Source organism: Trichoplax adhaerens, genomic scaffold, assembly GCF_000150275.1.
Source record: "Trichoplax adhaerens TRIADscaffold_8 genomic scaffold, whole genome shotgun sequence".
NCBI lineage: Eukaryota > Metazoa > Placozoa > Uniplacotomia > Trichoplacea > Trichoplacidae > Trichoplax > Trichoplax adhaerens.
In genome coordinates this window covers 1,536,181-1,560,865 of record NW_002060950.1, presented here as the reverse complement: position 1 = coordinate 1,560,865, position 24,685 = coordinate 1,536,181, and the positions used below count along the sequence as shown (strand labels likewise).

The 24,685-nt window shown below is 32.5% G+C and overlaps 3 protein-coding genes across 3 annotated transcripts; 2 read left to right on the top strand and 1 right to left on the bottom strand.

Annotated features, from left to right (window-relative positions):
* Window positions 1-381: 381 nt before the first annotated feature.
* TRIADDRAFT_58600 (uncharacterized protein) lies at window positions 382-4,499 on the top strand (the record flags this gene model as incomplete). Its single annotated transcript, XM_002114740.1, has 18 exons — window positions 382-562; window positions 662-742; window positions 890-991; window positions 1,225-1,339; window positions 1,422-1,593; window positions 1,667-1,778; window positions 1,942-2,019; window positions 2,102-2,193; window positions 2,281-2,335; window positions 2,474-2,605; window positions 2,687-2,780; window positions 2,878-3,018; window positions 3,118-3,181; window positions 3,278-3,358; window positions 3,467-3,532; window positions 3,783-3,896; window positions 3,983-4,131; window positions 4,283-4,499. The coding sequence occupies 18 exons, from the start codon at window positions 382-384 to the stop codon at window positions 4,497-4,499; spliced, it is 2,046 nt and encodes a 681-aa protein (XP_002114776.1).
* Window positions 4,500-7,901: 3,402 nt separating this feature from the next.
* TRIADDRAFT_50603 (casein kinase I alpha) lies at window positions 7,902-13,187 on the top strand (the record flags this gene model as incomplete). Its single annotated transcript, XM_002114739.1, has 7 exons — window positions 7,902-8,033; window positions 8,647-8,753; window positions 11,377-11,503; window positions 12,087-12,325; window positions 12,508-12,661; window positions 12,884-13,078; window positions 13,149-13,187. The coding sequence occupies 7 exons, from the start codon at window positions 7,902-7,904 to the stop codon at window positions 13,185-13,187; spliced, it is 993 nt and encodes a 330-aa protein (XP_002114775.1).
* Window positions 13,188-15,519: 2,332 nt separating this feature from the next.
* TRIADDRAFT_58598 (uncharacterized protein) lies at window positions 15,520-23,237 on the bottom strand (the record flags this gene model as incomplete). Its single annotated transcript, XM_002114559.1, has 33 exons — window positions 15,520-15,555; window positions 15,715-15,780; window positions 15,922-15,981; window positions 16,086-16,253; window positions 16,377-16,459; window positions 16,548-16,620; window positions 16,738-16,851; window positions 16,956-17,099; window positions 17,147-17,256; window positions 17,321-17,447; window positions 17,556-17,745; window positions 17,844-17,925; window positions 18,017-18,142; window positions 18,613-18,701; window positions 18,812-18,873; window positions 18,996-19,141; window positions 19,235-19,307; window positions 19,425-19,495; window positions 19,589-19,672; window positions 19,743-19,791; window positions 19,874-19,933; window positions 20,023-20,052; window positions 20,124-20,201; window positions 20,450-20,542; window positions 20,691-20,752; window positions 20,852-20,915; window positions 21,058-21,119; window positions 21,200-21,269; window positions 21,389-21,463; window positions 21,648-21,733; window positions 22,123-22,226; window positions 22,380-22,428; window positions 23,147-23,237. The coding sequence occupies 33 exons, from the start codon at window positions 23,235-23,237 to the stop codon at window positions 15,520-15,522; spliced, it is 2,877 nt and encodes a 958-aa protein (XP_002114595.1).
* Between the last annotated feature and the right edge of the window lie 1,448 nt (window positions 23,238-24,685).

Below are 24,685 nucleotides of genomic sequence, written 5' to 3'. Positions count from 1 at the left end.
TAACATTACATTTGCCATTTTTTTTATTGCTATAATGCAATTAAAACTGTTATCCATCAAGCTGTTTTGATTTGAGCTCGATTTCTGCATGTTGATGCTATCGATTGACTAGCGAATGCGAGTTACGATTACAAATAAATTAGAGCTGCATTGACTCTATGCAAATATTGCTACTGTATTAGTTGCAGAAATAGACTATACTCATTTCTTTTCCATAGGGATCATTTTATAGCTCCTTCTTCTCTGGATATCGAGTGAAATTACATGCGGAGGTTGGTATACTATACCATACGTAAAATAGTCAGGCAATTGCTTGCAAAATTGATTTTTTTCAACTAACCTGAGCCTTAATTCTGTTTCTTTTACTTCAAATAAGCCAACATGAGGTTATCACAACTTGTATCAAGTATTCAACTATCACATCAACTTTATCACAGAAGCAAATTTGTATTCTCGCCAAGTGTAAATGGTTTACTATCATCAGTCCGTCGCTATTGCAGCGATGGTGATGGTAAAGACAACAAACAAGGAAGAAAGCTTAATTCAACTGTACCATTGAATAGTATGTCAGCCATGTCTTGTATTCCTAACTGCAAAATTGATTTTTAATGAATGTTTTAAGTATGACCATTATTTGTCTTTTTATGTTATCTATGTGTAGATTCAGCAATTAAATTATTGCTCAAGGAATTGTATAAAGATAATGGATTTAAACATAAATTAAAAGTTCATAAAATTGAAGGTTGTAAAATCCATACGTTCCGTTCATATATGTAATCTAGCTATTTTGACATTGTATCGCTAGATTAATTCATTAGAAGAATAATAGCTAAACCAAATAGCTAAATAGGTGGTAGTTATCCATTTATGATTTCATCTTCTTCGGTAGATGATTTGCTTGCTAAAGTCGCTCGGAAGTTCCGCAGTAAAGCTATCTCTAAAAATAATCGTGAATTAAATGAAACATTCATCCGCGTACGTAATGGTGAAGGTAAACATTCTATGTGTAACTTTGTCTAATTTGATATACAGCCTTATAATTATAATCAGCATGGTGTATCTACTGTTGTAATTATGATGTATTTCCTAATTCATAAATCGATAATACTGATATAAATAATACTGCTAGACTACTTTAATATGTTTTCTACTTGCCTAAGGTATTTACTAGAAAAGAAATGGTAATTTGTTAACTTTCTGCATTGTATGCAACTTATTTCCTAGATAAGGTGATGGCGCTTTGGCCTTATTTTTTAAAATATGCTAAAAAAGAATACCCTTTAATCGGTTGTATTAAGGATCTATTATATCATAGTAACTTTCGTTCTCCTGTATCTTGGTAAGAAGGGGAAATAATTATATAAATATATCGTCATTTCTATTAATATATATAAATTCATGAAAGTATCATCTCATTTAAGGTACCAAGAAGCTAGAAATATCGCTCCGCGTAAAATTATTTACCATGCTGGTCCGACGAATAGTGGAAAAACGTATCATGCATTGCATAAATTTTTTAAAGCAGAAAAAGCAATTTATTGTTGCCCGTTACGACTACTTGCTCACGAAATTTATCGAAGATCACTAGAAGCGGTATGAACGTTTTGAGATTTGTGTTCATATGCTTATCGCTAACTTGACGTTAACTTGATATACGTTTTTCTAGAATGTAAAATGCGATCTAATTACTGGAGAGGAACGTCTTTACGTTGATCCCAATGGATTTAGTTCTCAGCATGTTTCTTGTACAGTTGAAATGGCAAATATAAATGAACATTGTTAGCATTTTACACATGCTTAAATTTTGACTTAATTTTACGGATTTAAATTATCTTCGAAAATAACTTATTTAAACTTACCTAAGCTTTAATTTAAGTGAATACAAATTTACATGATATATACAAGCGTAAATGCTGATACTGACTAAAATAATATCATTAGACGACATCGGTATTATCGATGAGATTCAAATGATCAAGGATGACCTCAGAGGATTCGCTTGGACCAGAGCTTTATTAGGTTCAGAGAGCTCGCGTAATTCATGGTATTAGAATTATTGGTACGTGTCTTTCTTTTATATTTATATATCTATTTATTATAGGTCTTTGTGCCTTTGAGCTTCATCTTTGCGGTGATCCATCTGGTATAGACCTTATAAGGAAATTAGCTGATTCATGTGGTGATGAGTTCGAGGTATGCTCCTCTACTGTAGTCATTTATATGATGACCATTGCAGCAAACACGTAATACAATGCAACATATCTAATTCTTTTATCATAGGTTCAGAGATATGATCGCTTAGTTCCTTTATCGGTGCAGAAAAACAGTTTTGACGGTATTTAAATTATACATTGTAGTTATTACGAACTAAAAATAGCAGCTATTATAGGCATTACACCTTATTCCTATAAGTGCAAATTGCCTTAAGTTTAATATGTAAATGATTAGCTGCCTAACTGAAGTATATTTATAGGTAAACTTAGTAACGTGACCAAGGGAGACTGTGTTGTAGCATTTTCTCGAAAAGAACTATTTAAGCTAAAATATAGCGTAGAGAGTAAAACCGATCATAAATGCGCAATTATTTATGGAGGTTTGCCGTCTGGTAAGCTTCGTAATCGCAAATTATGATGTATTGATATTACATGTTTTGCTTTATAGCCAAAATTTTTTTTCAATCACTCAGTAACAAGGGCTCATCAGGCAGACTTGTTTAATGATCCAAATAATGATTATAATGTGTTGGTAGCTTCCGATGCAATCGGAATGGGATTGAATTTGTAAGTACCATTATAGCAATAATAAATTGTTCGTTGTATTTGTAACATTGCTAATATTATAATAAGTCAATATCTTTGTTGATTAATTTAATTATAGAAATATTAAAAGAATTATATTTAATTCACTTATGAAATTCGATGGATTGGAAATTACGAGTTTGACACCGTCGCATGCTAGACAAGTAGCGGGCAGAGCTGGTCGTTTTCGCTCCGATTTTAATATAGGAGAAATTACGACGTTCGTTCTAATGTTAACGTTTTCTAGCCTGATATTGCGCTTTACTTTAATACTAAATACTTTAATTCTCCTAATAACACTCCGTTATCACCCTGATAGGCTATTCGTGGACGATTTACCGATCATACAAAGACTACTAGATACTCCTATTGAACCAATTCAGGTATGGTCGTGTCTATCTTTGAAATGTATTTTAAAATCCATTTTTTGTTGTTTAACTGCCAATATGATGAACGAATACACATGATAATATATTTAGCGAGCTGGCCTTGGACTTACATGGAGTGATGTTGAATTGTTTTCTTACTATTTGCCAGAAGCATCATTTACAGATATTTTGGTAGGAAATTAAGTAATATCTTGATAGTTTTAGATCATGTATTAGAATCTGAATAATAGCTCGATCTCATTTTAGGTACTAATTGAATATTTTATTATATTTCTTTAGGATTTATTCTCTAATCTGGTTAAAGTCGGCGACAAGTTTTTCATCTGCAGAAATGAAGAATTTAAAGTACGTTAATGATATTGATGATTTAATGTAGTTATTTTACTCGGCAATTAGATAGATTGCTAATGAAATAAGTTATCGTACCCCTTAGATTAATATCTATTTTAGCGATAGATACTAAATTTGCAATTGATATTATAGCATGGGATGTATACTCGTATATAGATTGCTTTATTAGCGATTTTTAGTATTCCAATATCAGGTAGCATCATACCATTCTAATACGTATTGTATAACATTTGATTTTCTGAAGAATGTTGCGGCGATTGTGGACACTGTTGAAGGATTACTCCTAAAGGAGAAATACATATTCTGTTTAGCACCAATTGATCATCGTAACCCATTAATGTCGTCCGCTGTTCTTAAGGTATGATTTTAAAGTTGGCTTTTACGGCGTCATTTTGGGTATTTTTAAGCTAAATTTGGTATTTATTTTTAAATTAAATTGTGCAGTTTGCCACTCATGTTGGTAAACGTACAAGTATCACTGATGCATCATTGAAAGAGTTGATACCGTATCCATTTAAGATGCCGGATGATGAAGAAAAATTATTTACTTTAGAAGCTGTATACGATATTCTTGATTTATACCTTTGGCTAAGGTAATTTTTAAGTCATTAATTTAACTAATAATCGGAATCAGATTATCATAATTCATATATTGTATACGTAACTAGAATTGCTATTTTTGTTATATGATAAACTATGTTTTGATAATTTCTTGCGAACCTTAAAAAACGAATTTAGCTTTAGGTTTCCTGACTACTTTGTGAATTATCATGAAGTTTGTCGGCTTCAAAAAGAATTGGAAAGCGTAATTAGTAAATTTTTAGCTAGCCCACGGAAGCGGAAAATCGTATCTAGTTCAGCATACAGAAATTATCGAAGCAATACAGTGAAGTTTCCGTTTAAATTGTCGTCAGTTGATGAAAGAGAAGTTGTTTCAGATGTTAAAAAAAGACGTAGTTGATTCTGCTGTAACAGTTGAGGCTTAATATTTAAAGTGTGGTCCTTCTTGTACTTTAGATAATGCATCTGTATTTCATGTATATTGACGATTATGTTGCAGTTCTATATGTATCACTATAGTTGATGACAAAGGAAATATTGTTTACAGTTAATATACGTAATATACCACAACTATCAGAATACTGTCCTTTATTATTTAACTGAAAGTACCGTGTTATTATATCATCAATAATTGAGTTATACCAATTTTTAAAACATGTTTTCTCAGTACTGGATTAACATTTTTATATAGTTTTTAGTTAAATAGACAGCTAAATACGGTATGCAGTAAACTTTACTTGTTAATATAGAGAATAAGTTTGATAATATTGAAATGAAAGTACAGCAGATATTATTTACTTATATATTGAAATAGCTGTTATTTTCTCCACTTCTATCAGATTTCTTCAGTATATATCATCTGATTAATCATAATTATTACAGATGAGTTATAAATTTTCTAGATTATACATACTCTTGAACTATTTATCCAGTTATTGGGTGGCTTCATTGAATTTTAATTTATGCGATAAATTTTCAGTGGAAAATTTTTTAATTGTAGCGCAAATGTTTCTTTAAGACTTTATGACATTAAAAATTGCTACGTGCATCAATAAACTATTGCATAGATAACATTGTTACTGATCACGTTAATATGCGTATGTACTTATAAATAAGTAATGGGTTGGCCTTGATAACTTTTGCGTCTACCATTGTACGTAAGCTCTGGTGTCAGCTTGGATCATCTAAGATATCAATATAATATAAGTTCAATTTTCTAACAGTGTTTATGAATGGCTAATAGTATTAAATGATACATGCTACTAGGGTTGTAGCCCTTGTACGTATATTGAAGAACATTGTTTCCAGCGCCTTTTTAGGCTATGTAGCATACTTTCATGCTAACATGTTATAACATTGTATCTGCGGCTACAGTAAGCTCATTCAAGTATTGTTTTAGATTCTTTTATTTTATCATACTATAGAAATTGCTTAAAGAAAAGTTACTTTAGCTTACTTTTAGCATTATTTTATACAATACATAGCTGCAATATAAATATAAATTAATTGAAATTTGTTCTGTAATGATATTGACAAGAGTGTAATTGAAGATATGGGAATACTAAAATTTTTTTATGATAAAAACGTAATAACGTACTCGTACACTACTAAGTTATACTAGTATCCTTTCCTAGGAACTATAGCATGTACATATAAGTGATTTAATGGCAGCCCATTTCATCTTATTAATCTATATTTTAAAATTTATCGAATTGTGCTATAATTATTCGTTGACATTAAGTGCTCATTAGTTATGAAATATTAGCGAAATTATGGGTTTAATTATCTGAATTCGAATTCCTATAATTGTAATCAAAGACACAACAAGCAATACAAATAATGGTCCATTTCTTTTCATTTATTCATTTCATGTCGTTTTATAAGATTGTTTCTCTTTTGGCAGCATCGGATATCCTACAGCGTACAGTATACAGTATTTTTAATCAACGTATGTGGTATTATGGATAGCGATGAATAGCTTATAAATATTTACCTATTAATACTTCATTTTTAAAAGTTGATAGAAAATTGAAAGATAGGGAAAAATTGAGCAGAAAATGATATGTTCGACATTTTAATAGTGTCAATTCTAGGATGCACTAGATTAATAAACATAAATGATATTATAGAAGCCAACAACCATTGTATAACTTCAATGTAGACTATATTTATATTGATGGTGTAACAATTTATAGATGACGTTGAGTTATCTCTTTTGATTTAATATTTTAATATTTTTGAACTCTTTCTCTTTCAACGCTATGTAATACTCTGCAGCTTATTTCTGATTGTGTGCGAATGTATTTAGGTATATTATAGTTAGTAAATCATTTATAATTGTGCATTATACATTTCCTGTAGTAGGCGCATTTCATTTGTAAAAGTGGAGGGGAATTGAACGATACGTACATAATAGTAATCGACTACCGTTTTATAGTAGATCAGAGACTTTATGCTGTCAGACAGGTAAGGAAAGGCTAACAATAGTGTATGAGCAAACTGAATTTAAATATACTTTAATATCTTCGTCAGAGATATACAACATTACGAGTGCAATCAACGATGCAACAGTTAAATGCATCGATAGCTTAGGTGCATTTCTTTCTTTTTATTTCTTTTATCCCTAGCCTACGATAGTGATGGATCATGTACTGTACCTTGATCTATAATTCATTTATACTGTTACTTAAGCTGGGGTTGAAGATATAAGATGAATTTATTTGGCCGATATTTCTACCTCTACCTAAGACATTTTATACCTATCGAGTCTAGGATGGACTGCCTAGGTCAAAGCGTAGAATATGATTGAATGGAATGTCAGCGGTGACACCAGTGTTGGTTGCTAAGTTGGTTGCTAAGTATGTTGCTATGGCAATAGGATGGATACAACGTCACTGTGGAGTTCTACAAGTAACTCATGTACCCTCATAGAAGCTAATAGGCGACAGTATACAGTACAGTATACAGTCCAGTATACTGTACACATTATGTATTGAGAACAGTCGATTGGTAGATGCCTTTGAGATGCTACTGTAAAAGGGATTCTTCGTTTACGTTTATAGTTTACAATCGTCACTACAGCAACAGCCTAAATAACAGGCGTAACAGACTAACAGGCTTGGTGGTAACAACAGAGTGGTGAAAGGTATCGTCCGATCAGCTACAATACAATGTACTGTAGGAAATGCAGGCTTGAGGAACTACGGTACCATACAGTACAGTGTACAGTACAGTACGGTACCATACAGGTGGTGTAGTTTGTACGTAAGTGTACCGTATGTCATATCAACGTCGCCAAAGGCGTCAAATGAATCAGCTAACGGAGACTGTACTGTACAGTACAGTACAGTACTGTACTTACTGTGTCATTCGTTTGACTTGACTAGTGTGACCAGAGGTAACCCTATTAATTAATTAATAATAATAATATAATAATAATAATATTTATTAGTGATAATAATGATCATAAGAATAATAATAATTATTAATTTCTTCATTATTAGCCTATTTACCCGAGTACTGTCCCGAACAGTGCACTGCAGTGAAGTGTGGCGGACTTTGCGTTATTGTACAGTACTGTAGTTGACGTACTGTAGTGTGTCACTTGGTGATGTGACAACCCCAAGACGGTCGACTTGCACGACTAGCTTCAGTACCAAGGTATTTTTCTTCACAAAGACGAGAGAGGTAGTGAGTAGGAAGGAATTAGCGGTGAAAGAATTTTTTTCCCTTCATTGAAGTTTACTTTCAACAAGTTAATCTAGGCAGCCATTAGTTGGAGTGCCCTATACAGACTTTCAAGATGAGCAGTAGCTCGCGATCGAACCCTATTCGTGGGGAATTTGTTGTTGGTGGAAAGTATAAATTATTGCAAAAAATTGGCAGTGGATCTTTTGGTGAAATTTATAAAGCAGTCAATATTACGAATGGCGAGGTAAGTCAACGTCTACAATGCCCCACTGGCGATTCCCAACTGGAATAAAAATTGCTTTAAAAATTTCACTGACGATAGACTAGCCAATATCACCACTTGTTTTTCTTGATTAGATTCAAGACTACATGACTTTTATATTCACTAAAAATGAATTGTTGAACTTTACTTTTCAACCTAGTGCAACTCTCAACATCTGTCCGTAGTACGGACTATTCCCGTATAGTACATACAGTAGTAACCGTACAATGGTAATGACGTTGTACTCTGCGTCTTGAATCTTGTTGATATTTTTTGTCATCTTCCAATTCTATGAGTAGAAAATGTTTTCCCGTAGGATATTGGTAATACCAGTGTGTAGATAAGGAGTAAAATGATAATCGCAAACAAGCTCAAGCTTATTAGTTTAATCTTAGTTGAACAGTTCGCGTAGAAAGAGATGTTTGCCTGTCCGTATTGCTGCAAAGTGGACGTTCCCAGTGGTAAAAAACAGACTCTATGTAACTGACGTATGGACAGAAATGTCCAAAATGCTAGCTTCCCCCTTCCTAAAAAAAAATGGTTCAACCTTTTGACCAACATCTATTTTCATCTTTTGATATGCGTTCTTCTGTAGGAGGTAGCCGTCAAATTGGAATCTATTCGTGCACGCCATCCACAATTGTTATACGAAGCTAAGCTGTATAAAGTTTTTCAAAGTGGAGTTGGTATTCCCCGTTTAAGGTTAGTCAAAGATGATCTATTTATCCTCTGCCTTTGCAGTGCCTTTCGCCATGTACAGTATATCGCACACGACTAGAATTAGGTACATGTTCTATCCATAAAAATTCGATTACTACGTGAATATTTCTTACTCCAAACTGAGCTTGATTGCCGTACTGACATGATAAAAAATTTTTTGAATTCCACTGAGAACTGTCTAAAATAATACTGATTAGGATAAAAGATAACGTATGACTACAAAATACTCTCCTCTAGTACTCGTACAGTACTGGAGGATTCGCGATACTAAAAGACTGCGTTCGCAAAGCCTTCACGATATAATGTTGTATTTTAAAATTTTTGTCATCATCTATTTAAAATTCCATTACCGCCATACAAGTGCAGTAGTATTTTTTCCATTTTTTGGACGTTGTCATATAAGATATCTCTGAAAACTATACTGTTCTGCACTTGACTGCGCTATAAAGTTACTTCGCTACGGTACACCTATCAGGCTAAATTGAACAAACCATTTACGGTACACGGTGTTTTTTCTCGCATGATCGTGTTACCATATAACCTTCGTGCAGCTGAAAATAACTTTATTAAAAGAGAAACAATACTGTCATATCAAGGACAATAGTTTTGATCCAAGTTTTGCAAAAGCTACTGTAGGTAGTGATTTCTTTCTTTATTATTAACGTTAATCGATATCGTTAAAGTGGTCAATACAATTTTCGGATCGGATTCGGATTTTATGTAGCGCTTTCAATCGGATTAAATGTTTAGTCGTAGTGGGGTTACAATACACTAGTCAGGAGCCTAAAAACAGACTCCATCGTTGATGCCGATATTCATCCAAGGTGTGCGGCGTGAGCAATCAACTTGGAATAACTATTTATCAATTTTAGTAATAGTAACGGAGATTTTTGTTGATGGTGGTGACTCGTGAGCTTGTTGTCGTTTGAAATGAAAAACAGTCTTCTTGCTAAATGCGATGATAGCTACACTAATTTTTCAATCACCGTGAATTTTTGAAGTTGCTGACCTGCATGTAATCAGACATTATTTACATGTGTACACCGTATAATCTCCGTCGACTTCAGATAGTTTCTAATACAGTATTAACTTTACTATTCGATATCTTAGCCATCGCCAACATTTGTTATTAGCCGAATAGGCTACTGTAATACAGCGGTGAGTTTAGAGTAATTAGCAAATTCTCTATAATCCTCATGGGGAAGATATATGTTTAATACTGTAACGTAGTGGCACATTTGATTTTTTATCCATAGTTTCGGAGAGACGATACTAAATCTTAAGTAATACATATACTAACGCAGTACACAATTGGAAGACCGGCAGGAAAAGTACTTTCTTGCTTTGATATTATCGTCCTACACGGACTTACAGTACTTGAATAAGACAACATTTTAATTACTGTATATCATTGAATTCGTCTTCGCTACGCTCTCGCATTTACCTTCTTATGATTATTTTTTTCACTACACGTACGGTTGTGCAGTTATCTTGACAATATTTATTCTAATTAGTTGATCAATTAATAAATTGCGATGAATTGAAAAAATTACACAGACATTACCACTTCTACATTTCATCCTTGTTAAAGCTACAGTATACCTATGCAGTACTAATATTCTGCGGTAGTCTAGGTTGCTTATTGAACCTGAGCGAAAAGAAAGGGATTTACACTAGTCTATCAGTCATTGGGATAATTTTTTAATGTTGTTACTTTTTCATCGGACAACAATGAAATAGCTCCGTGTTAACTACACTACTATAGCCGTTGAACAGTGCATAGTCACCTATTTTACCTAATATGGTAAAACTTATGAATATTTTTATTACTGTTACATTACATCAGCAGATCAAATTAATATAACTTAAAGAACTAAGGCATGTACGGTATAGCAGTAGGTCAGTAATTTTTGGTATTGGTTTACAGTAAATATTTCATACTCTTCATCGTTAGTACTGTTCGGCACAAAATTGCTACTACATTCGGAAGAGTGAAGCGAAAGAACAATCGAAGTGATGATGATATCGATTAAATTAGCAACTATTTTTCCATTACCTTAATCTGACTGAAATGAAAGAACTCTAGTCGTGAGATATTCTTAAAAATAGTATTATCTTAACTTGAGCAATTACAATTACTATATGGCTGCTTCTTACATTCATCAAATAATCAATCAACAGTCTTAAAATAACTGCCTTAAATCTACAAGAATACGAACAATAGTATTTACGAATAATTCTTCTAAATTGTACGATACTATAGGATGTAATCTCTTATAAAAATTTCAAATGAAGTTATTACTATAAAAATATTTGACTGTGATGAAAGCGAAAACCTTAATGAAATTGAATCTATTTCGTGAATATTAGTAAAGTGTTAGACAATGTTTTCTGATATCACTGATTAAGAGTCTTGAAAAAAGAATTATAACTTTCTAAAGTTTTACTCTGTAGTACGTTATACTGTTTTCATTAGCGAGTAGAATATTAGATGAGTAGCAGATATTAAAGGAAAGAAAATAAGAAATTCATGTACTCGTATAAAATCATGAATGGGCTAACTTAAAGATGCTTACTAATACTGTCCTGAATTTCAATTTTGTAGGTGGTATGGCCAAGAAAAAGATTTTAACGTTTTGGTCATCGATTTATTGGGTCCTAGTTTGGAAGATTTATTCAATTACTGTCAAAGAAAGTTTACGATGAAAACCGTATTGATGTTAGCAGATCAGGTGAGAAGTGATGCTAGGCGAACGTCGAAAATCTACTTATACATTTTAGATAGCAATAGTCAATACTTTAGGGTTCGATGAAATAACTATACACGCGGTAAAAAAATTATTATAAGCCGGATAGCGATTGTAGCAATACTAAAATCGCATCAGTACTGTGGAGTATATTCGTATAATCTAAGTAGTTAAATGTCAAAACTGGATGTACTGTAGAAGGTAATTAAATGCTGATTAATTGGACCAAGTTGACATCAAATGATGTTCATTACCTTGCAACGGTATTTAAACTGCTGCCAGACAAATCCTTTAGCTTTATATACTAGATAGATCTACACTGTAGAATTCATTAGTTTAATAATTATGGTATTATAGTTTTCTACTATATAATTACGATTATATCTGAAAATAGCTACAGTATTTAATACTCTCAAAAGATTGTCGTTGACTTCGTTTAAACATTGTACCATGAAACCGATCGATTATTCTAATCCTACTACCATAAATGGATTATCACAGTTTTGCTATGCGATAAGTTAATTTTTCTAGCTTTGATTCCTAAAAAATATTATTATTGTCATTGTAGATGATTGGACGAATTGAATTTATCCATAACAAAAACTTTATCCATCGTGACATTAAGCCGGACAATTTTCTTATGGGCTGCGGACGTAATGCGAACAAGCTATATATTATCGATTACGGCTTGGCTAAAAAATATCGCGATAGTCGATCACGGGCTCACATCCAATATCGCGAAGACAAAAATCTTACTGGAACCGCTCGTTATGCAAGCATAAATGCCCATTTGGGTATTGAGCAATCGTAAGTTATCCAACTTTTACTGCACTCGTAATTTTGATGTACAAAGTTAACTTACTTTAAATTTTAGAAGTACGACAGTAATCAGCACCATTACGTTACTGTCATATCACTTTATCATATAAAAAGCTGTAGAAAAATATCATCGTATTCTGAATAATTTGATATTTCTTATTATTTTTTAGGCGTCGTGATGATATGGAATCGTTGGGCTACGTTTTAATGTACTTCAATCGATCTAGTTTACCGTGGCAAGGATTGAAAGCTGCTACTAAAAGGCAAAAGTATGAAAAAATCAGCGAGAAAAAAATGTCAACGCCTATCGAAGTTTTATGCAAAGTGAGTTACTGTACATTTATGTCGCATAAATGATTGTCATCTCATTATGCTATTATTATTGTTAATTTTTTTATAAATACTCTCTACTATAACATTGACTTTGTTACCCCGCTACGTTTTTATTTTTGTTTTTGACTTATCTGAATATGATACATAAATGTATATGTGAATCGTTAATTTGTACATGTCGTATATATAACTAAATTATGGTTAATGCTTTAGGGATATCCAACAGAATTTGCAATGTATCTTAATTACTGTCGTGGCCTAAGATTCGAGGAACCACCGGACTATATGTACCTGCGTCAGTTATTTCGAATCCTGTTTAAAACACTCAATCATCAATATGATTTTGTCTTCGACTGGACAATACTGAAGCAAAAACAACAACAAGAAATGCAACCACATAGGAAATCTGTGCAAAATACCTCGACACAACAAGCTCATCTGCAATCATCTCAACAGCTTAATCCTACTACGAGTGGAGAAACTGACAAGAGAAAGGAAGAAGAAAATCGAAAAATAAAGTTGTTATCTGGTGTGCGAGGTGAATACCAGCAATTTTCTTCTGGAGCAGCTGCTGGTGATGGCGACAAGCGTAAAGATGAGGATAACAAAAAGTCGAAAGGAGGAATTGGAAATTGGCGAACAATGGAATATCATCAGCAACAGCAGGCTTATATATCTAACGATAACGAAAAACGAAAGGAAGATGAAGGGAGAAAAAGTAAAGGCTTTTCATTAAGAGGTATGATTATATTGTCTTTCTTTACACTTAGTAAGCAAGCCAGTAAAATAGGATGTAGTATTGTAGTATTTTTAAAAATTAAGTCAAATAAATATTAGTTTCTACACAATCCGAAGCCTGCATTACAGAATCAATGTCTATGTTATAATTCAATTTTAATATTATCATTCCGGGTAATAAATGGTATATTTTATTATGTAATCTCATCAGTTGTAGGTAGCGGTATAACTTTAATTAGTCATAATTTATTAGATATGTTTCCTTCTAATCAAAGTATTTATTTCATGTTATAGCTTCGAGTCGATCATAAAGCATGGTAGAATTCCAATTTTTTTGACTGAAAAATACCGTAGAAGTGATGGAAAGTTGCCGTCCAAATTGCAATTTTTCATACTTGGACTTCTTGCATTGAAGAATTATGTGATGTAAAAGATATAAAAGAAATAACTAGTACATTTATTTGCCTGTAGGATATAACAGTAACAAGTAGTTTGCCCATATGTGTAAATGTGCTATATGATAGTCCTATTAGAAACAGTATTGCTGTATTTTATGGCTGCGTATTGACAACCTAAAGCATTTACAAAGATTATAATTTGTCGGTAAAGTAGTCTTTACCAGAATCTCAACTTCCGAGTTGGTTTATCAATTTCTAGCTGACTATAAGTTAGTTAACCAAGATAATTAATAGAAAAAGAGGTAAAGATAATTGCAATACTATACTTGCTGTTATTGTTAGTGCTTGCTTTTTTTCGTTTTTTTTTTACTGTAAGTTGTAATGTCGTCATCATCCTTATTATTTCATGTAAATGTAATTAATTATTTTACCTCAAGCATCTTGAAAATTTGTAATATTTCATCAATCGATTTTATATGAAAGTTACAATTTTTTGAATTTGCGTTAACTTTGTTTGACAAAATATCTGTGAACTATCTTATAGAATTTAGTATTTTAATTAACAGTAACGTTACAAAGTTTACAACGTCAATGATTTATTTGCGTACCCTAACTATATTCATATGCTGTCTGTGATCCTAAATTTATCTTTATACTGTACTGATGACGATCCTTTCCATACATTATTCTATATATTCTATTACCTATAAAATTTCTCTAACTCTTAACTTTCGCAATTAATGATACCTACCATGTTCAATAACATCAACTATAAATTTGTCTAAGTTTAATAGTTACGTGTTATTTGATTATAAAATCGAAATGTAACCTTTAATGGCTATTTCTTACTGGATTTTAATTTACGTACATAGCACATTTTTCTACAATAGTTATTCATTATAATGGTTGAAGTATCATACTACAGATGTACCAGGCGCGTTTGTGCTTGTTTAAAGATGCTTGTTCGCGATAGAAAATGTTTAAATATCTCGATACAATATGGCAGTTATTCTCTCTTTTTCTCTAGGATTAGTTTGAATGAGAACTTTATTAGAGAAATAACCTCAGAGTTTGTTTATGTTCTTTGCGGTGACTCACTATTTCACCCTATGATATGAATAACGCTATTGGAACACTGCAAATCACTTCGGCTTCTGTTCGTACATAATTTCATTATTCGTTATAAATGTTAATAAAATCGTGAGTTAAAATTATATAACAAAAAATTACTGATGGTCATTAACAGTTGATGAGTTTGTATGCTACAATCGCCGTTATATGACATTTCGACGTTGACAGGCGCTAAGAAAAATTCAAGTAAATAATAATAATATAGATTTGGTAGAACTTTAAGACAGTCAAATTACAATCATTATTCTCTGTTCATCACTATAATTCCTTTGCGTGATCATTTCATTAAAACAATATCATGGAATGCGATCAATTGTTTACTACGTTAACTATTCCCTATTAATACATGATTCTAACGTAGCTAGATTAATCATTCACAGTAGGTGGTTTATAATGGTATTATTGGTTCATTCATCATAATATATAACATGTATAATTCGGCTAGACATTAAGGGAATTAGAGCATAAGAATGTCATTGAAATAATTGTGATTACCAAACCAATACAATCATTTTTCATTAGGTGGTATAGCCTATCTTTTCTACGATATTTATTATTTAGTTTCTTATCAATATTTTTTCATCATTGTTGCTTTTTTGGATTGATTACAGTAAAAACCTACAGCAGAAAATGAATTAAAAAATTTAGTTGATGCAATTGTAGTCCTTTTTTTTACAGACAAGATATAGATTGATTTGATAAGTATTACTGTCTTTGTATCATGCATTATAGCAATTTTTACCAGTTATTTCTGCATTTCACAGCTTCTAGTCTAACCAATCTCTTTTTATCATTGACAGTATTACCCAATTCATTTATAACTTTAGATTTGTAAGGAACGACCTAATAAAAAGAAATTTACTGAGTATTAAAATCAAAATTAAGATCGGAGATAACTAATGATAGTACAGCTTTATTGAATTATAAATTTACAATTAATTTCGTCAAAAACTATTCTTAAGTTTACTATGCTGTGTTGCTAACCAAGTGGATTGGAAGGGAAGCTAAATCGTTAACAGATTGAAGAGCAGATATTCGGATTTTCTACAAGAGTAAATTAGTCAGAAAGCAGTCACAGTAATAACGAGTTTTAGCAATCCTAACAAAGCTAAAAAATACAGTAATTTAAGTAATATCATAAGCATCACCATGGAGGACGGAAAGTTACATAATTTCAAGAGCTCAGGCAACATCGAAGCAACATAGTTGGAGATAATGTCAGGAGCTTCAGTTATTAACGGTCGTAATGTTTGCAAAGACGAAAGGCGAAGTGACTCTTCGTCGCAACTCACAGATTCAACAAGCAACGGCATTAACTTAAATATATAAGGCAGTATATTTATTTTTTCAAAAGTTACGACTTCTTACTTGTTTAGACCTCATTTATGAAGATTTTGCAAATCCCTAAAATTATTACCGTACTTATTGGAGAGACTTACCATTTGAAGATGATTTAGTAACATTTGCTTTGGCACACCATTAAGCAAATGAGATAAAGCCGTTAAGTAATGGTGTTTAATACCTAGTAAATGAATTAGATTAACTTTTGTTAGCCTCAATAAATGAGAGTAATACTAAAGTACGGTAAATGCAATAGTTATGGTAATTACCTTTTGAAGCGATACGGTAATTTTCCATTAATTTTTCTGATGCCATCATGAAAAATCGATTTTTATACATAAACTAGTACAGTACACAAAGTTAAACGGATATCAATTTAGACTGTGTGATAGTGAATTTGGTACTATAGTATATAAAAATAGATCAATGGCGTATGAAAAGTTTTAAGCTTATCTTTACCTTGACAATAGCATTCGTGCTTTCGCAAAGAATATTTTCCTCGTCGCCAATAATGATTTTAAAGCCTGCTGAGGCAACATGTCCGACATTTGGCAATTTGAAGAACTTTAACACCTAAACAATACATAAATTTATATGTTAAATAGTGAATATCTATTACAAGTATCATAATAATAATAACATAATTTAAAGAAACAAAATCTACGACGAATGTTTACTTGTATTAAAGCTTCATTTGAATACGGATGACTGCGCATAATTAAAGCTTTCATTAACTGGAAAGATGCATCAAACGATGTTTTAATATCGAAATTAGAATAATGAAACAAAGAGCACGAATATCGACACAGTATAGCAAACATCTAAATTTGATCGATTAAAATAAACGTATCAAAGGTCACAATATTACCCAAATCCAAGTGTTTACAGCATTTTTCATTTCCGTTTCAACATTTTTACTATATAGCACATTGCAAATTGTATTGGTAATACTTTTGATATAATTTTCAAGTTGATCTCCTAAGAAAAGTAATTAGGTAAGTAAAATAGCATAATTTAAGACTGTATACTTGAGTACTATTACCTTCCTCCATTTTATTGATGATAGATGAGAGAAGTTGTGCGGCAGAGGTAGCTGAAGGTTGATGTACACTTTTACAGGATATATCCAATAAATTAGTAATCATGTCATTAGGGCTTAAAATTCCATCCTAAAATGATAGTATGAGTAATTTTCTTTTAATTAGTTAGATGATATGACTTTTTTCCGTGTTTTGATAAGAAATACAGCGATTAATTTGTTAGCTACGCAGACTTACTCTAAATTTAATTGCTCCTAATATTTTACACAATATTTCAATTAATTGCACTTGTCGCTGAGACGACGCTACATTTAGTGGATAAAATTGTTTTAAGGGTAGCTCATCGATAACTGTCATGGGTTTAAGTACGGAAACTTGACCATTCATGAATAACTCAAGCAAGTTATCTATGAACTTCTTTTGAGAACTATAAAATGAAAAACATATTATTTGCATAATTCTCTAAGAAATCTTATAGCCATTGTAGCAGTAACAATACTATCTTTCGCTTAAATATATACATACCTTTCATCAAGATTAAGGTAAATTAGTTGGCCAATGCTAGCGATAATTTTAATCGTTTTGAATTCGAAGCTGTTAATTGATTCTATATATATCAGAATAGGATAAAAATATCTAATTTATATAACATTTTTAGGATAAGTTTTAGCTACAATAATTAATAACTGTTCGCTAACCTTCTAAAGAATTGTATACACAAAGCCATAGAATGTCATCGAATAAATAATGGTAGAGGTACAGACAATTTTCGATACGGTTTTTAACATTAGCTAAACATTGCAAAAGTAGCTGCAAATTAGTAACTGTAAAAGAATGTTCAAAACCGTAAAAGATGTTACAAACATTCGGTGATTTTGTGAAGCGCTTCGAATGTTGAATGCAGGCTATCTTCATTAGCTAAATATTAGAAAATGTGTTGTAATGATTATTGCTCTTTTCAACCCAAATACTTATTTACTTTTTCCTCACAGTATGAGGTGATGAAATTTGGTACACGGATAAATGTTAATAACAAGCTTTCAAAAATTGGCCAGCTAAAACGAGTACAACGTACTTTTCATGGAGTTAAGAGCCATTTGGATTAACATGGGAATACTTTCTTTCATTACATTCAAATGTAATGAAGTCACCGCTAGGATATTGTAAAACGATTCATCTACACCTTAAGCGTTTTAAAATGACAACAAGGAAAAAGAGCACATTTCATCATTGTTTATTGGATATACGACCTCAATTCACAATTATTTATGGTATTATCTATCTTATTATTTACCACTGGTTCTGATGTAAGGGATAACTGTAGTAATGATAACGTCAGGTAGCACGGAAGCAATTGTAGCCAATGTCGATATACTACCATGTCTATCAATTATATTTAATTAACATAATTCCATTGATTAGGTTATTGCAGTATTTAATTGATTAACTTACACATATTCATGGACAGTATATTTATCCATGCAAAAATTTACCTAACGATACTGGATGGGTCTTCAAGTGCGCGTTTTAGTATATCATTACTAATTCTCTCAATCTACAGTAATAATTTTATATAATAGATGAAATACAAGTAATTAGATTTTGCTGTATATCATTATCAAATGAGCATGCTTCATGTCAATTAATTATTAGGCAGTTCAGGGCATAAAACCTAACCTCGTCAGCTGGTAAAGCATCTTTAATTTGGATAAGAATAGAAAAGGAAGCAGTGACACGAAGTCGAATATCCTCCTCTGAAGTATCCATAGCTAATTGGAGTAATTTTACTATTTCGTGCCAATCCATCGGGGCTATAAATTGTTCTATAAGAAAGAATTTAATATTCGATGTATCTATATGACCATTACGTAATTTGGATAGATCTGTACTTAGTATGTATACATTCAATTTCATACCTGATAGTTGGCAATTAGCTGCGGCATTTAATAATTTTATAAGGATATCAAGAACTTTACATCGAAAGATTACCTAATTTATTAACAAAACATTATTTGTCGATCGTTGATAAATATCTCATTAAACTCATGTAGCATATTTTAAAAGCCATGTAAATGTATGACAAGAAAGAGCAATAGCGTAGCGTACCGTCTTATCCGTGCTATACAAATTTACCAAGCGCGGTATGATTGGAGTTAATATCGAGTAACACGAACGATCTACGATATCATATTTTAAAAATATAAGTTTCAGCTAGCACAGTTGTATATCACACATAATTTAATTGGATATTCCTATGCTTTTCGATATACCTGATGCGGAAGCTACCGCATTCAAAACATTTCCGCAAGGATTGGCAAGCTTTAATTCAGGATCTTGCAAGTACTGCTGAGTTTCTAATTGCAAGCATAACAGCAGATAACATAACAGCTACAATTATCACAAGCTAACATCAACATTTTATACCTGTTACTATCATATTTATAAAGTCATTGAGAGGGTCTTGATCGGGCTGCTATATTTAATATTACAAAAGTATAATCTAATTCAATAAAAAGATGCTATTGTAAGTATAATGTTCAAAAATACGTGTATACCTGCAAAGAATTACTTGATATTGTTACAACGACATGTTTGAGTGCTTCTAAACTTAGTTCCTAAAATTGAATCGATTAATTCTTAAGCTATTCATATTACAAAATTGTTGATGAAATATCGATTGTTTACGTAATTATTCATTCCTTACCTGAACTTGATCGTCCATAGAGAGAAAAACCTACATTATGGTAATAAATAAATTTTTCACATGTTTGCAAAATTATCGAGGTAGCTATTTGATAAACATACTTCCTGTCGGATAGCCGTCCAAATAGGTTGTAAATACTCTTGAAAATCAGTTGCAGTATAAATTTTGGCACATGAAATCTGTAATAATGAAGAATTACGTATATCAGTGATATAGCTAACGATTCCTAAAAAGGATCTTGATATGAATATATTAACTACAACCATAGTTTGTAAGGAGTCTAACTTCGCACTCTGTACATCCGACGACAACTTATCCAATAACATTGGCAAGAGAAGCTTGAAATCAATAAAGAAGATGTCATTCAATGCGTACATGATTCAAATTAAAATACTTTGAAATATGAAATGTTAAGAATTTCGCTAACTCCAGCAAATTTTCTTGTGGATGTTAAACTCTCACGCAATACAATAATAAGATCTTCTTTGGTTACATTTTCATTGCTAGGTAGATTTGGAGGCTAGATGAGTGAAATAGTCAATATAAAGACCCAACTACAGTTAAAAGATTTGCGGCATGTACCGTTTCCAATGGGAATTATTAACACCATTTATATTATTCCAACATACTAAACAAAATTAAACTATATTTCCATATCAAGTCATTACCGGTGTAAAATCAATCGGAAAATAGCATGATATAATTTCGAAAAAATCGTCCAGAAATAAATCTATTCATTACAAATCGAAAAAGATGGCTTATTTTAAAGGGAATATAGCTTTTATAATGCAAAATTAAAATAAAAAACGAGGTAACAGCATGCACTTACCAATATTGAAATTTTGGACTATAAATTTTGCAATTTTTAAAGCAAGCAGTAAATTTCTAGGGTCCTAAAGTGAGCGGAAACAGAATTGAAATTCATTATTTGAAAGTAAGTTAATACGATTGCTTATGGTTAGTCATAAAGGACGAGAGGATACAATTAGAGTCTTGTAAGAGCGATCGCATATAGTCTCTATGATACATTAATACCTTTTCACCGTCCATTACTTGGATATAACCAAATACAAAGTCTGCATCCATAATTTTGATACCTGTGAAGACGTTAATATAGTTGTAGTGTAGCTATAAATTACGCCAAAGATAGGTAGTTAAGTAATTTATCACCATTAACCTTCATAGTGTTTATCTAATAATCCAGCTAGAATTGCGTAGACCTTATTTCTGTCAGCTTGTAATAATGCCTAACATTAATTATAGCAAGAAATGATATTACAACTCGAAGAGTTAATTTCTTTATACAGTGAATGCAAGGCAGGAATGCAGAGAATAATCCATAGTATGTATGTGAAGATATGCGTACCTGATTTTGAACCTCTTTAAATATTCCCTTCACTATAGTAACAGCATCTTCTTCCGAAATTATTTGATGCTGTACCTGTCAAGTTAATCAATAATATGCTTACTACATAGTATAGTATAATATCTGTATTCGATAAGGAGTCAATCATTATCATGAAGGAACTTACGGACAAGTCTCTACTGATGCTGTGTACTAATACTATTATTTAAGTGCAGCAAGTATTATCTGAAAATAAATCTAAATATTCGCACATCCTTACCAATGCAAGTATACCACGTAATGTTTCAGGCAATATAGAGAAATGATCTTGTAATCGATCAGAATAGAATGCGACTAACAGCTGGACTATATCATTCGCAGAAGAAAGAAGAAATTAGTTGACTATGGAAACGTTGAAGTCATCAACGCAGATGCTATTTTGCCACATCACAAGATTATCTTATAAATACAGAATACATGATTGGCAAATAGATATTATTGGTTTCATCAATCTATCAATAATAATGTCGATCAATATTGTATCTCTATCAGAATAGATTAGCATTATAGATTAGACAAAGTTCGAATGAACAAAGACGTAATACATCATAAATGTTGTTGCTTATTAATCTTGATTTACTCCCATTACTATTGGCAGTCATGTATATATGTTTAATATATTGAAAATGATTTGATATTAACCTCATCTATCTCATTAATGAAGACTAGCTGCGGATATCCTAAAAGTTACATACCTTCTGTAGCTTGCATTTTATACATGGACAACATTTGCAGGACTTCCGAGAGTAACTTCATACCTTGTAATCGCTTTTCATGTTCTACACTTGTTAAATAAGGTCTAAAATGAAGGTACAATAATAGAAAACTGTAAGAAACATGATTATCTTACTTCGCCTGTGACATAACGTATAGCTTTATTCCTTCTAATAACTAATGTCATGATATCCAATACCAAAGGAGTGAAATCATAGTATGAATTATATATATTTACCCTAACAATTCTACTATGGTGCTTAACTTGATGTGGCCATCGTAGATACCTAACATCAATGAAGAAAAGAGCCAGTGGTTTAATAGTAATTATCAGCTGTAAACCAAGTATATTCTATCCTTGTCAACATAGCTTGCATGACAGGATAAAAGCGTATGAAGATGCATTTGTGTTTATTCTCTTCACTTTCGCAAGGAAAGTACTATTGAATTGTAATATTGGTTGAAGCAGCAATGAGACTGTATTGACAAGTTAGTAATTCAGGATACTTGTATCCCTAGCCTGTTGCATTTCCGCATCGTTCAATGGATGAAATCGACGATACATTGCGTCTATACTAGATAGCAATAACGATGAGAATGTAGTAGCTTGATTGCTCGTAATGTAAGAGCATTTGTCGTTGAAAGGGATTTACTATAGGCCTCAGTTTAGCGTTATTACGACTGTCAACGACAACAAGTTAATAGTATACTGAATTAAAGATACATAGTCTACATAGCAAGACTTATAATAAGAGCTTCCTTTTTCAAAAAAATTGCATTTCTTTATGAAATGGACTACACAGTTTTTGCTGCGCCATGTTGGATTGGATAGTCAATGAGCCCAAGTTGGTCATGATACTGATAATAGTATACTGTATCGTACAGTACTCCTTAGTAATTGCAATTGACTACACAATGTGAGCGGTAGATAAAAGAAGACTTTGCACAAGTTGTAGCAACATCCTTGCTAACTATACCGTACTGTATGCTGTAGTCTTCAATTACCTTTTATAATTTCGTTGATTGCGGAACTATTTCCAAGAATAAACTCATCCATTAACTGCTGTAGTGATTTAGCGCTTGAATCTTTCTCCATAATGTCCATCAGCGGGCTGCAAACTGGTCGATACCTTTAGCATGGATATTCCCAGCAATCGGTAGTTCTTGTTGATCGGTTGCAATCAAAACGATCAGCGAACTTGCTAATGAATGGCAGTCGTCTACTCCTATCTACCCTGTATAATAGTATGGAAGTTCCCAGCACTGTTTTATGGGATGCAAAAGCGTTTAAGATTTGCTAGCTGGCGCTAATGACTTAATAATGACCTGATGGGAGATCAGAGAAATGGTTAGCATGGATGTTCACCAAGTCTGTCAAGCTGTCTGTACTGACTCCAGCTTTTACAGTTTGGTGCTGTACTCATACATGAGCTCATAGTAGTAAGCTGGTTATTTATTTATTTATTTATTTATAGAATTATTTACTCGTATTTTATTCTATTTTTTTATTATTAGTAGTCCCTGAGCAGGTGGAAATCGGAGAGCCAACACCTGAAAATGTATCGCTTCTAAAGAAATTTTTAAAGCAACATATAAGTTAACTTGGAGCGAACAGGTGAAGATTAGTAGCGGCTGTAGGAGCTGGTTATTCTATGACTGCAGTAGTCCCTGGGCGAGAGGAAATCGGAGAGCCAACACTTGGAAGCGTATCGCTTCTAAAGCAATATGGAAGATAACTTGGAGCAAACAGGTGAAGATTAGTAGCGGCTGTAGGAGCTGGTTATTCCATGACTGTAGTAGTCCCTGGGCGAGCAGAAATCGGAGAGCCAACACCTGAAAATGTGTCGCTTCTAAATAAATTTTTAAAGCAACATATAAGTTAACATAGAGCGAACAGGTGAAGATTAGTAGCGGCTGTAGAAATTAGTTATTCCATGACTGTAGTATTCCCTGGGCGAGCAGAAATCGGAGAGCACTTGGAAGCGTATCGCTTCTAAAGCAATATGGAAGATAACTTGGAGCGAATAGGTGAAGATTAGTAGCGGCTGTAGGAGCTGGTTATTCTATGACTGTAGTAGTCCCTGGGCGAGCGGAAATCGGAGAGCCAACACCTGGAAGCGTGTCGCTTCTAAAGCAAAATGGAAGATAACTTGGAGCGAACAGGAGGAGATTAGTAGCAGCTGTAGGAGCTGGTTATTCCGTGACTGTAGTAGTCCCTGGGCGAGCAGAAATCGGAGAGCCAATACCTGGAAGCGTGTCGCTTCTAAAGCAATATGGAAAGATAACTTGGAGCGAACAGGTGAAGATTATATTAGTAGCGGCTATTGGAACTAGTTATTCCATGATTGTAGTAGTCCCTGGGCAAGCGGAAATCGGATAGCCAACACCTGGAAGCGAGTCGCTTCTAAAGCAATATGTAGGTGTGACGGAGCTTGATGCTCCTTGATAACTTGATAAGTGGCTAGTGGTAAAGTTGGAATAGGAACGACTGTAAAGATTAAAATTAACCTTGCAAATACTGTCGTGTTATTAAAAATATTATTC